At 43.9% G+C, this 12534-nt stretch overlaps 1 protein-coding gene across 2 annotated transcripts in view; it reads left to right on the top strand.

The window, feature by feature from the left end:
- The window catches only part of LOC310765661 (serine/threonine-protein kinase TNNI3K), a 162000-nt gene extending 150842 nt beyond the window's left edge, over positions 1–11158 (top strand). For both annotated transcript variants that reach the window (XM_083620943.1, XM_083620942.1), the window contains 2 exons: positions 7387–7466; positions 10234–11158. In XM_083620943.1, coding sequence (XP_083477069.1) covers positions 7387–7466; positions 10234–10310 — 157 coding nt within the window. In that variant the 3' untranslated portion in view covers positions 10311–11158. The remainder of the gene's footprint in view (positions 1–7386; positions 7467–10233) is intronic.
- Positions 11159–12534: the final 1376 nt, after the last annotated feature.

The following is a 12534-nucleotide window of genomic DNA, read 5'->3' as shown; positions in this document are numbered from 1 at the left end:
TATTCTGGCTAGTAGCTACTGATAGCCTTGTCCTCCATGAATTTGCCTACTCCTCTCTTAAAGCCATCCAAACTGGGGGCCATTATCCCTACCTCTTGTGAGAGCGAATTCCATAGTTTAGCTTCACTCTGTGTGAATAAGTGCTTTCCTTTGTCCTGAATCTTGTAGCCTTTTTCTGCTTCATTACATGGCATGGCCCTAATATTATGAGTGAGGGAGGGCAAACTTTTCTCTCTCTACTTTCTCCACACCTTCCATGGTTGTATACACCTCTTATTCACCTTTTCTCTAAGCTAAAAAGTTGTAATCTCTTAGGGGATCTGCACTCTGCATCCAAAGGTGGAAAGACAGGCTTTCCGCAGGCTGTCTGCCCTTTGCTAACAGTGGCCAGTCATAGTATGCAGTCATGCTAAATGTTTAACTTCCTGTCACTTGGATAACTGATTGAGTTGCCCTTTTGGTTTCATGGTTTTATGTGCGAGCAGGGATAGATTAATGAGCTCCACCACAGAAAAATATTTGAGAAGTAAGTGAAGCTGATGACACGTTACTTTACAGTTTAGCGGAATTCAACAAATCTGATTCTATTATCCTGTCAAGTTCCGCAAAAGAGACCTTGAAAGCATAAAAAAGAAGAAAAGAGAGAGAATCTTTAATCGAACCCAGAAGCTATGAATGCAGCTATGGAGTTCAGCTGTGTTAGCTGGTGACAGACCTTTGTTTTCTTCCCCATCTTGTGAAGTAAATAATATCCCCAAAGACTAATTAAGTTTCTGCAAAGTCCTGTCTTAGTAACACAGCTCCTTTCTGCTCTTCGAGAAAAGAGTGTCAGTGTCCTGGAATCATGGCTAATGATTTTTTTTTAAAAAAAAATACATATATATTTTCAAAAGACTCTTCAAGGTTTATGCAAGCAAATTCACTGAAGGCAGACCAAGTGGAGGGAGGGGGGGATCTGTTTTCAAAAGCACAGGACTCAAGTCAGGTTATTATTTTTTCCCTAGGACATTTAAAAACCAACAGCCACTTTTTAACTCAACTGAGTATCAGCTTTGTTCTGATAGATGTAGCCTTGCATGAATGCCTTGAAGTGTTTGGGCACAGTCACGGATCTCTTGTGTATCTGAACACTGAACTCAACCAACTCTTTGTGTAATTGGGAAGAGAAAAGTAACTTGAGATAGTGTCACTTAATATCACACACACACACAAACACAATTCAAAGGTTTCATTCCCCCACCCTCCATGGCTGCCACCACTGACCCAGCTCTGGAATGGTAAGTGAGAGAGCTCCAAATTCAACTACTGTCTGTGGTGGCATGACCTTAACCTTATTGTTACTCCATGAATCAGGGGGTGGGGAACCTGTGGTCCGCTGGATGTTCCTGGACCACACAAATCCCATCATCCTTGAACACTGGCCATGCTTAGTGGGGCTGCTGGGAGCAACATCTAGAGAACCACAGGTTCCCTATCCCTGCCATGAATGAATGAGTGGGCCTCCTTACCTTAAGGCACACCCTTTCCATATAACCCCCTAACCAGTTACATCAGTACTAGGGGACCCTGCTCTTTGTTTCTTCCACCACCACCTGAGGTGAGCACTTGAGATGCCTAGAGGCAGGTGAGCAGTTGAGCTTCCAGGATTGTGGAATGCTTTCCTGAGGGAAGGCTTGCATCACCGCCATTAGTGGTCCACCATTCCATATCCCACACTATCCCTCAAGGTCGCATGGGTTTTGAAGAGCAGATGTTCAGTGGGTGCAGGGAGCTGCGGAGGGAAGGGTGAGGCTGGAGAAACTCCATTCTGCAAACATGCATGGTAGTGTTTGGCCCCTCTGGCTTGCCATACCAGGATTTGTCTGTGTCAGCTCTTGGGCACGGTGAGTTGCTTAGTCTGCTGTGAGCAGCGTGGGCTTGCAGCGTGGCTTTTCCCTCCATAACCTTTCATATTTAAGTTGTGTTTGCTACATGTATCCTCCGTGTGGCCTTCTGTTCCACTCACCGAGTTAAAATTAGGATCCAAGTAATGGATTGTATAGTAATTGCTTTCAGAGGAGCTTGCAAGCAAGGATTATGACCTAAGTCACTGCTGAAACTTGGCATAGTGGTTAATCAAAGGCACCCAATTGCTAGAAAGGTCTGAAAAGGGCCTGTTCTACATCTTTCCCTCAAAAATAAGTGCATGAAACCTTTTCCCAGGGCCATGGTTCCATGACTTGCTTTCTCTACAGTTTTTATAGCCTTGCTGTGTTCCTTCTTACACAACTTTTTAACCTGGCAAAAGAATCTCAAGCTCATAATTCTTTGATTAGCTCTCAGGAACATCAGCCTCTTTCACAGAGTATCCATGTTGCACAGCCTGTCTGATAAAACCTTTGCAGTCTGCTGTTATGCTCCTAAGTGCTCAGCAAGACTTTTTTTTTCTGGGTAGCCCAGTTTCCTCTTAATTTTAATTATTGCAAAAGTACCAAGCATTGTTGATCGAAAAAAAGAACAACCCTGCCATCTTTCAGACCTTAAGCAAATGTGAGGGGGACGGAGGGGGGGCAGAATCGAGAAGGCCACAGCAGAGAAGTTGTCCCAGATTTGCACTGATGCTCTCTTTGAAATTGCACGGCACATACACCTCTCCGCCGGCAGCCTCATGCAATAATACAGCAGGCTCGCTAATCATCTTGCTGCTGTTTTTTTTTTTCCAAGCCTTGGAGCCATGGCCAGTGGCTCAGTGCTAATGAGAGGAATCTGGGTATGATCTTTGCATCCTCCACAGGTGTGTCTCTGAGACAGAGCGCAACAGGCACACAGGTGAAGGGAGCTGCACTCCACACACCCCCCCAGCCCAACACACAGATTATCCTATGGCTTTACAAGGACAGGAGACGGGAGGGATGTTTCTGAGCACAAGATTGAGAGAGAGAGAAACTTAAAAATGCTGCATGAAGGTCTTTAATGAACCATGAGAAGCCAATAACCACTGAAAGGCAGTGGGGCTCGAGAGCACCAAGAAGCTTGTCTAGCAGCGGGGAGACTAGTCTGCAGCCGCTCAGCTTTAGGGGCTGCCGCCTGCACTTTCAACAAGCCAGACTCCAAATGAGGCAGCTGTTCCAAGCAGGTATAAATAAAAGATGTGGTGTTCCTATGGGAACCTTTGGTATATTGGATTACCTATTCCCCAGCTAGAGTTTCCTTTCAGTTAAGTTTCTGTGCGAAAATCCTACACTTCAGGGTGTGCTTTTAAGAGACGGATTGTGGAGTTGTTTATTTCTGACTGTATATTCGTGGCCCTGATAATCTTTCTGCCCTTGGAAGTACCCATTTGGTTATGGGGCCCAGAGCTGCAAAGCTGACCATTCCCCAGGCCTCCTAAGCAAGCTGTGTAAAGTCAGGAAGGTAATATTTATCCCACACCGAAAGATGAAAATAAAAGTGAATTGCTGCCACAGGGAATCTGGAGTGCCTGCCACCTGGTTCTCACCTTTAATAAGGAGGGAAACGTCAAACGTCAGCCATCTACATGGTTATACCTCTTTGTCCATCTATCTCAGTACTGCCTACTCGGACTTGCAGCAGCTCTCCAGAATCTCTGGCAAATGCATTCCACATCACAGGTCCCTAATCTTCCCAGAAGTGGGCTTCCTACATGTGGTTTCTTGGTCACACTACAGGAAGACAAAGTGATGGCATACAGGAAGCAGTACATCTATAAACACACATGTTCATATTCCTTAAATCTTCGTGATAACTGCCAGAATGTCTTCCTGGCAAGCCACTCATTTCAGGATTCCCATTGCATGTTTACTGGGTTGGATCCAGACATTGCTTTCCAGGGCTAGAATGGATGCATCCACAGGAGGCTTCTGATCCAGTGGTGGGTGGAGATCTCGCCAATAGCGGAGGAAGTGATTTTTGAGGATTCCCCCTCAGCTCTCTGGAACAGTGTGAGAGGGGGCAGGGGAAGCATTAAAAGTTGCTTCTACACTTCCGCTAGCAGGAAAGTCCTGAGTGGAGCTCTTAATACAGGATGCTCCCACCAGTGGTAGCCAAGCCTGAGCCCAACCATTTTTAAGGCAACTTGGGCTGTGGAAATGTGTCAGCTGTGGGTGAAACCACAGAGCCTAGGACTTGCTGATCAGAAGATCGGTGGTTCGAATCCCCACAACGGGGTGAGCTCCCGTTGCTCGGTCCCTGCTCCTGCCAACCTAGCAGTTCAAAAGCACGTCAAAGTGCAAGTAGATAAATAGGTACCGCTCTGGCAGGAAGGTAAACGGCATTTCCGTGCGCTGCTCTGGTTCGCCAGAAGTGGCTTAGTCATGCTGGCCACATGACCCGGAAGCTGTACGCTGGCTCCCTCGGCCAGTAAAGCGAGATGAGCACCGCAACCCCAGAGTCGGTCACGACTGGACCTAATGGTCAGGGGTCCCTTTACCTTTACCTATATTTTACACACACACACACACACACACACACACACACACAAAAGTAAGTGAGGTAGAAGCACCAAGCAGCTGCTGATGTTTCTTCTTTCCCCCATATCTCACTGGCTCTTGGACAACACTGTGAATAAGTTAGCAGAATCCCAAACCAATCAGGTCAGTCTGGAGTTCTCAAACATCCATATTAAGATTACAAGAAAAGCCAGCATGGCTTGATGCTCTGAGTTCTGAGCACATACCAGTTTCCCACCTTCTGATGTAGCAGAATTTGTTGAACAAATTATTTGCATGCATTTCCTTGGATGGCACTCCTGTAGGAAAAAATCCAGTATATTTGCCCTAACAAAAATGAAGATCTTTTTTTAAAAAGTATCACAGACATGTTTGTCTTCTACGTGTTATGATTGAATGTGTGAATGCTTCTTTCTGTCCTTTTACCTGGCATTTGCCCGCCTTTGCCTGCCTTGATATAATAGATGCATCTGGAAGCTGTACACCTTAGTCATTTTCTCCATTCTTCCCAGTTTATCAGCAATCTAAGCTGGCAGTTCAAACAGTGTTGCTAAATGGTGCCCCTGCAAAGCAATAGCCTGACCCAGAAATCATGAAGTGTTTGTGTGTATAGAGTTTGAGGCAATGTCTTATATCTGACAGCCACATTGACTAATATTAATGCTGGGTTGATGGTGAGCTCTGCGTTTGACCTTGGCCCCCATTAGATTTTGTTGCCTGAGCACAGTTTAGGAACCATACATTAGTTTTCATTTAGGTAAATGTGGAGCTGGATTAGTGGCAGAGACACTCCACCTAGCATGAATGAATAAATGGATTGAATTAGGCTAATAAATGAAGAAGCCATTTCAATTCAGCAGGGACCCTGCAGCTCTAACAATGTGGATTTCCTCTTCCACTAGCCACAGAGTAGAGTTGCAGGTTACATGGATAGGGAGCAACTTGTGTCTCACATTGCATTGTATGGGCATTTGGTTTCAGGGTTATAAATAGGACTGGGATTAAAGCAGAATGCCTTCTCTGAACAATTATAGTATTAAGAATCATGGGGTGGAATTCAGCATTGCAGTGTGATGAATGTTCCATCTGTGCAAACATATCAGCTTGCCGGATGAAAGAATCCCCTCTCCCTGCATGCTGTTCTAGGGCTCTCCCAACCCTCCCCCCATAACCAAATGAGGGGGGGCATGTGGTGAGGAGAGGAGAAGGTTCCATTGCGCAAGTGGAAACCCTTGCACAGGGTTTTCCCTGGCAGTGTTCAGTAGGCAAATCCCACCCATGCTATACAGGAAGCCCACAATTTATGCACATTTAACATGTGCACATTCAGCTTTACCACTTGGGGGGGGGGATTAGAAAGATGCGGTGGAAAGCAGCTAGTGTCCAGGAAAAAAGACTTTGGCAATCCCACCCACCATTGCACCTAATGTGTTTTGGCTGTAGGCATGATCCCAGGAACGTAACCCCCATGTAAGTTGAGGGCTTACTATATTTCGGAACACTCTGCTTTGAAATAGCGATCCATTTGTTGGTGAATGTTGCTAGCTAGTTAAATGGCTTTTGTGGCCAGAATTTAAAGAAGAGTGTCTTTGAGCTTCTCCTGCTCAAAACCACAGTCTGCCACGCAGTGTGGCAAGTAGATTTTTGCTGTTTTAAACAGGTTTCAATCCATCTATTCATCAATCAATCAATCCTACTGAGTGCACACAAAACATCAGACTTGCCCGAACTGGCTCCTTGGATCCAATTAATAACCCTTACTTTAATTCTCAGCATTGTCACCGCTCTCCAGATAGCTAGATGGACAGACAGACAGACAGACAGTATTGCAAACTGTAATTCGAGTATAATATTCTAACCAAGGTAAATATAGGGATGGGTGAAAGTGTTGAGACATTTATGAAGGCAACATGGTCAGTTTTCCATAGCCACTGCTTTGATGAGACTTGGAGGGGAGTATTATGAAGGAGGAAATGTCATTGTATTTGGGCAATGATACCACGTAAAGGGGGGAAAAGGCACATTTTAGCAAGACTATATAGGTGCTATTAGAGTCTGCTAAAATGAGAGGAAAAGGGGAAAATATCAACACTGCAAATCCATACAGGCTCCACAGTTACAGGTATATTTACTGGCAGCAAGTCCTATGTGTACTTCCAGGAAGGTACATTTAGGAACAAAGCTTCAGTTTTTTCACTGGGGAAAGGGAAAAAAATCTGCCAAACCAATATATAAATTTCTTACCTGCCATCAGTTAGAAATTGCCCTTATCAAAATCACCAAGGAAGGTACATTGCTGGGAATAATCCTTTCAGCTTGTCCTTTCAGCCACAACTTGACAACAAATTCTTTGAAGCTCTTGTTTTTTGAAAGAACCTCAGATAACTGCATACCTTACCATGAACAAGTAGAGACATATTGTTATGAATCCTCTGGATATTAATGTGCAGTTTGAGGTGTTATTTCACACTCTCTGGGCGTACTCAGTATCTGCTAGCCCATCATTTGAGAACAGCTGGTACAAGTAGTCTTTATCTGATTGCTTCCAAGGATAAAGGAACATATTTTCAGTGAGCAACATTTGGATTTGCGTCTGAAGGGTGATGTTCTCTTTCACAAAGGAATTAGCATGCACGAACCTGATAGTACTGGGGTAGATACATTATTTATGGTATATTGGAATTGTCACCTAGAATTGTTCTTCAGGTCGAAAGCATTGTAGAACAAAACTCAAAATTCTGAGAAGAAGTTGTTCTGGAAATGTATTCCTTCTCCATCCATGTTATTTTTCTTCCTGTGCAATTGCTTCTTCTAAAAAGCCGGTTGTGTTTTCCGCTGGTGTTTTTTTTAAAGGATGTTGTTTCTGTAGAAAAGCTCTAATATTACAAAGATAACATATTCAGTCATCTATAATGAAGACATCCTGTCGATTTTACAGCACTGGACAGCACCCTTCTCAAGGTCTTTCTCTGGAAGAAATGAGGAGAAATTTCCAGTACCCGCCTATTGACCGAAATGGTAAGAGGTCCCTCAGATGTAACAAAGATAAGTTCTATTTATGGGCTAATCCATTTTCTTTGGGATGAAACTGGCACACACACACAAATTGGAAGTACACTGAAAATAGCAAACGGTCAGCTTCGGTAATAAGATCTGGAAATGTTTCTATTACAGATTGTAGAAACGAGGCATGTGACAAGTTTCCCCAAGACTCGGGAAAAACTTTAACCACACCTTAGACCCTCCAGGGAGATTGTTGTGATTCCTGCCACCACTGGAGAGCCATTTTGCACTGAAAAAGTTTTAACTGTGTCTCTAAACTGTGAAATGTGAACACAATGAGCATGTCTACAAACATAGGTGTCATTTAGGTACACTTGTGGGAAGCTCTGATTGGTTGCAGTTCTTTGTCAAGTGTTCACTGTAAGACCGGTTTGAGAGAGCCTTTGGCAAAGTGTCCTTGGCAGGCTCCCTTCTCATTTGGGAGTCCCCTTCATGGTTCAGCGGCAAACTTGCCTTGTAGCCCACAGAGTATCAGGTTTTTCCTCTTAACTAAGGAGTGGAAGCCTCCCACGATCTGTCATTTTATTTTTCCTATGATACCTGGGCATAGCAAAGCATTGTGGGGCAAGCAGAATAATGGTCAGAACAAAAATGTGATTCTTTTTTAAAATAAATAAATAAATCCATTTATCACGAGTCTTCAATGCTAGTTTTCATTCCTTTGTGCTGTTGTGCTCTTTTCTTATACCCTAGTGCTAAATGTTGCAGCCTTTTAGGGCAGGTGCCAAATTATAGTACTATAGGGACTGTCCTGTTAGAATTGAGTCCCGCTTCCCTCCACAAACTTTTAAAAGTATACTTTATTTCTCCTAACCTTTTGGCCTTTGTACATAATATCTCCATATAATATGGGGGACCACTAGGGGCGCATCAGAAGATGGCTGACAATAACATCTCTCCGACCCACACGAGGTAACTTGGAGGCTGTGATGGGAGTAAATAGCCTCCCTACCCCCCCAGGATTGTGGTGGGGGACTGCCCTTGCCTGCTGTGCCCTATACCACCCCCGAATCTGTGGGGATGGGGGCACTAGGCACAATGCCCTCCTGTGGGATTTCGGCGCTCCTGGACGCCGTCTCTGATCCGCGCCCCTAGCTGCAAGAACTTCAAAAGAAACAATTTGGATGAAGCGAATGCACATATTTCAAGGAAGGAGGGGGAGTAAAGACTGCTAACAGAAGAGATCTCTGATAAAACAAGACGAGTTGGAGGAACAAGTATAAATCATGAGAAGATACGCCAAGACTCGGTATGGCAAAGGGACTGATGGGGGAGGGGAAAAAACTTTCCTTTCTTTCCCTTATGTGATTAAACAAGAATCCCCCCCCCCACAAGTCAGAAATGTCGTTTTAAGGACTTAAGCTGTGGATTTAAGGCTGTGTGGAGATAAACTTTCGAACCAAAGCATGTTTTAAGAAGAGCGTGGAATGTATAAGGGCTTTGGAATGACGCAGTTAAAAATTCCGTCGCCATATTGGGAAGTTCTGTCGGAGGACTTAAGTCTGAGAGGAGAAATAGAGAAATAGAGCTGTTTTTATATTGTGGGTGAAACTCCTCAGTGGGACTTAAGAACGACAGTTCTGTAATTAATGATGGAAAGAGCGCTGTTATCTATGAAGGCGATGGTATATGGAAACCATCTCGATTTGAGGATTGGAAGAACGGAAAAATTCACACAGGATTATTATTGGTGTTTATTGGCTTAAGGAGACTATCAGAAGAGATCATAAAGAAAAAAGAGAAAATATATGAACAAGATGTGATGTGGAAACAGCAAGATAAGACTGGATAGAATTATGAACTTTGTTTGGACTGATTTGGACATTAACGCAGTGGCAAGAAGATGATCAGAATCCCCCTTCGGATCTTGAAATATGGGTTCCCTCAACAAAATTTAAAATTCGGCTTTGTAATTCGGAATTTATGTGATGTGATTTGATTTGATTTGATTGGCCGGTTAATAAATTTAAAAAAAAAAAAATCTCCATATAATATTACCCTGATGTTTAGAAAGACAGGCTGCAACCCTGTACACTCTTTCCAGGGGGTGGGGTGGATAGTCCCGTTAAACCCAAATGGGTTTACTTCTAAGCAGGCAGGCATAGGATTGCACTGTTAATGACTAGGCAAGGATGACAAATATTATAGCAGAAGAATAATAGTAGCAATCACATTTGACCAGTGGCCCAGATGGTAAAGGAATAATAATAGTCCTTAATAGACAACCTGGTACTTGCAATAGCAGCTATTGTCATGATAATTGCCCAGGATTAAGGGCATAATTATTTCTGGCAGGCTGCTTATTGTTGACTGTTGGATCTCCCATTCAAGGTCAAAATAGGTATATTTAAAAATCAAATAGAAATGTGACAGTGTATTTAAATACCTTGGTTCCCATTTCGTGTTGGCCACCAGTTTAAATGGCTATTGTGACTACACTGCATTTGAATGGCCTGCGTATCTGTATTTCATATTTCGCCTCCTAGCATTTTCCTTCAGAGAATGGCATTAAACTTGGGCATTTCAGGTAGCAAAGAGATTTGCCCGAAACACATTTTCCTGGGAGCAAATCTGTGCATTGCTTATTTAGTTAGCGAAAACATCCTTTTATACCTTCATAAATACAGAGGCCTGTTGGAAGCGGAGAGGGGAGGGAGAAGGGTTTGCTGGGCTGAATGGCGTTTGTGACTCGCTCACCTGAGCTACTCTTCACCTTCCACAGGTTACGTGTCGGATCCCATGAGTACGATGCGATTTCATTCCTGCAGCAACAGCGGCAGCTTTGAAGACAGTGCCTGACAGCAGGAACCATCTACTTGCCTAGAGTTTCTCCACGAAGCAGCAGCAACAATTCTTCCTGGTGTCAACACAGCTCCCAGTCATCATATGTTACATCAAAGAGCCCCACGTTGGCTTGCTTATTTACTGATAGCTAATGCTTCCATCATAAATTGTTCTTCAACCATTCTCTTTCTGTGCCAGCAATTTATAGGCGGTGTGGGGGGGAAATAAATCTGTCAAAGTTTGGGGTTGTACCAAGCTTGCCCTTGGGATATACTGCATCCATGCCAGGGAACAAAATCAGAGACTGGAATATTTTTTATTCATTACCCATGAGTTGGGAAGGAAAGGTAATTGTTACACTGTGGGAGGTCCCAATTTGGGGGCTTCCCATGGTGTGACAATTACCTTGCCTTTCTCACCTCAAGCTTAATGGAGAAAATAGATTGCTCAGCATCATGTCCCGTGGGATAACCTCCTCTCCTTCTCTTTCAGCTGCAAGTCCCTGGGTCTCATCTTTGTTGAAGCCTAGGCTAGTGGTTCCAGCATGCTGTATGGTCCTACTCTATCTAATGTTGTCTGTATCTTCCAGGGTTTCTTGGCTTGATGCACCTCAAAGCACCCAACTAACTCAGTGAGAAGTTCATTTACAGATATGTTGTGGATGTCTTGGAGTCATACTGGAATGCAGTGTAGTTTAAAGTTGTGTTATTCAATTTAATCAGCTGATTGGTGCCAAGAGGCCGGGCTTGTCTTTCTGTGGCCGTTCTGTTTAAAGTTGCCAGTTTAACACATTTATGTTAATCCTCTCTTGAATGTTCATTTGAGTTTTGCATAGCTCAACAATAAAACAATTGTGTAAATGAGGACAGAGTTCTTTATTCCCTTGCCCACCTCAGGGGACTAGAGAGAGCCAAAGTTGCGATTGTATAGATTTAATCAGACAGATGATTAATTCTCTTTGGATTGAGCCACACATTGAGCCTCTTCATAAAGTTCAAAATGTACAGAGCCTACCTTGCATGTGCAGCCTTCAGAAGAAGTGAGGAGGCAGTCAGACCAAAGCTGGTAAAGAGCTTCCCATCTTTTAGTGTGATTTTATTTACTTCCTGTTTCCAAGCTCCCACGAGCTGCTTCCTCTGACACTACGCTGCTCCTGTGAGTAGGCCACTCAAGTAAATGTGCAATAAAGCTGCAAAGAAGGTAGCATACAAATGGGATCTACAGTGGTACATCGGGTTACATATGCGTCAGGTTACATATGCTTCAGGTTACAGACTCCGCTAACCCAGAAATTGTACCTTGTGTTAAGAACTTTGTTTCAGGATGAGAACAGAAATCATGCGGCGGTAGCACGGCAGCAGCAGGAAGCCTCATTAGCTAAAGTGGTGCTTCAGGTTAAGAACAGTTTCAGGTTAAGAATGGACCTCTGGAACGAATTAAGTACGTAACCAGAGGTATTCATTTTTAGGAAGCAATAGAAGACCCTTTTTATTATTTAGTTAGACACTTTGCTGCATCCCAGTGGTGGGCATCACTAGACACTTGCTGTCAGTGTCTGCCCTGGCAAGGAGCCCATTGTTGAACAGAGCACTAAAGCCTAACTGCTGGTATTAAGGTTGTAACCTGCAGAATGACGAGGTGGTTTTAGGGCAGCATGACCAGGGCAGTCACACTGAGTGCCCTGCTGCAGGGGATGCCACAACAAGACTGTAGAACAGAGCATGAGAGGGGGGCAGGGGGGCTGAATTGTAGCGTCACATGGGGTGCTGCTGAAGTTTAGGAGCCCAAAGTCTGGCACCTACTAGATGGACTAATGGACTGACTCAGCCATCAGCCTGTGCAGGAGCATTTGGTGCTGTGTGTGTGTGTGTGTGTGTGTGTGTGTGTGTGTGTCACAGCAGGCAAGAGAAGGAAGCAGGAAGTCTAAATGGTATATTGCTCCCATTGGCTCTAGATAAGGGATTAGGGCTAGGAAGCTCTGTTGTGTAGCAGGAAGGAGATTGCAGTGCTCCTCTTTTTCCAGGGACCAAAACCCCTCCTCAAACCTTGGATCCAGCCTTTCTTTCTTTCTTTCTTTCTTTCTTTCTTTCTTTCTTTCTTTCTTTCTTTCTTTCTAAAAGATAACTCAGTATTTTTCTCAGCAATTCACAGCCACCATCAAACCCGCATAGAAGAATGCTGCTCTGTAGCTCATTTGTGTTCGTGATACAAACGCTTTTGCAAGACAGAGGGACAAGGA

This window comes from Podarcis filfolensis (assembly GCF_964270895.1).
Source record: "Podarcis filfolensis genome assembly, chromosome: 6".
NCBI lineage: Eukaryota > Metazoa > Chordata > Lepidosauria > Squamata > Lacertidae > Podarcis > Podarcis filfolensis.
This window is presented reverse-complemented; position numbering and strand designations above follow the sequence as displayed.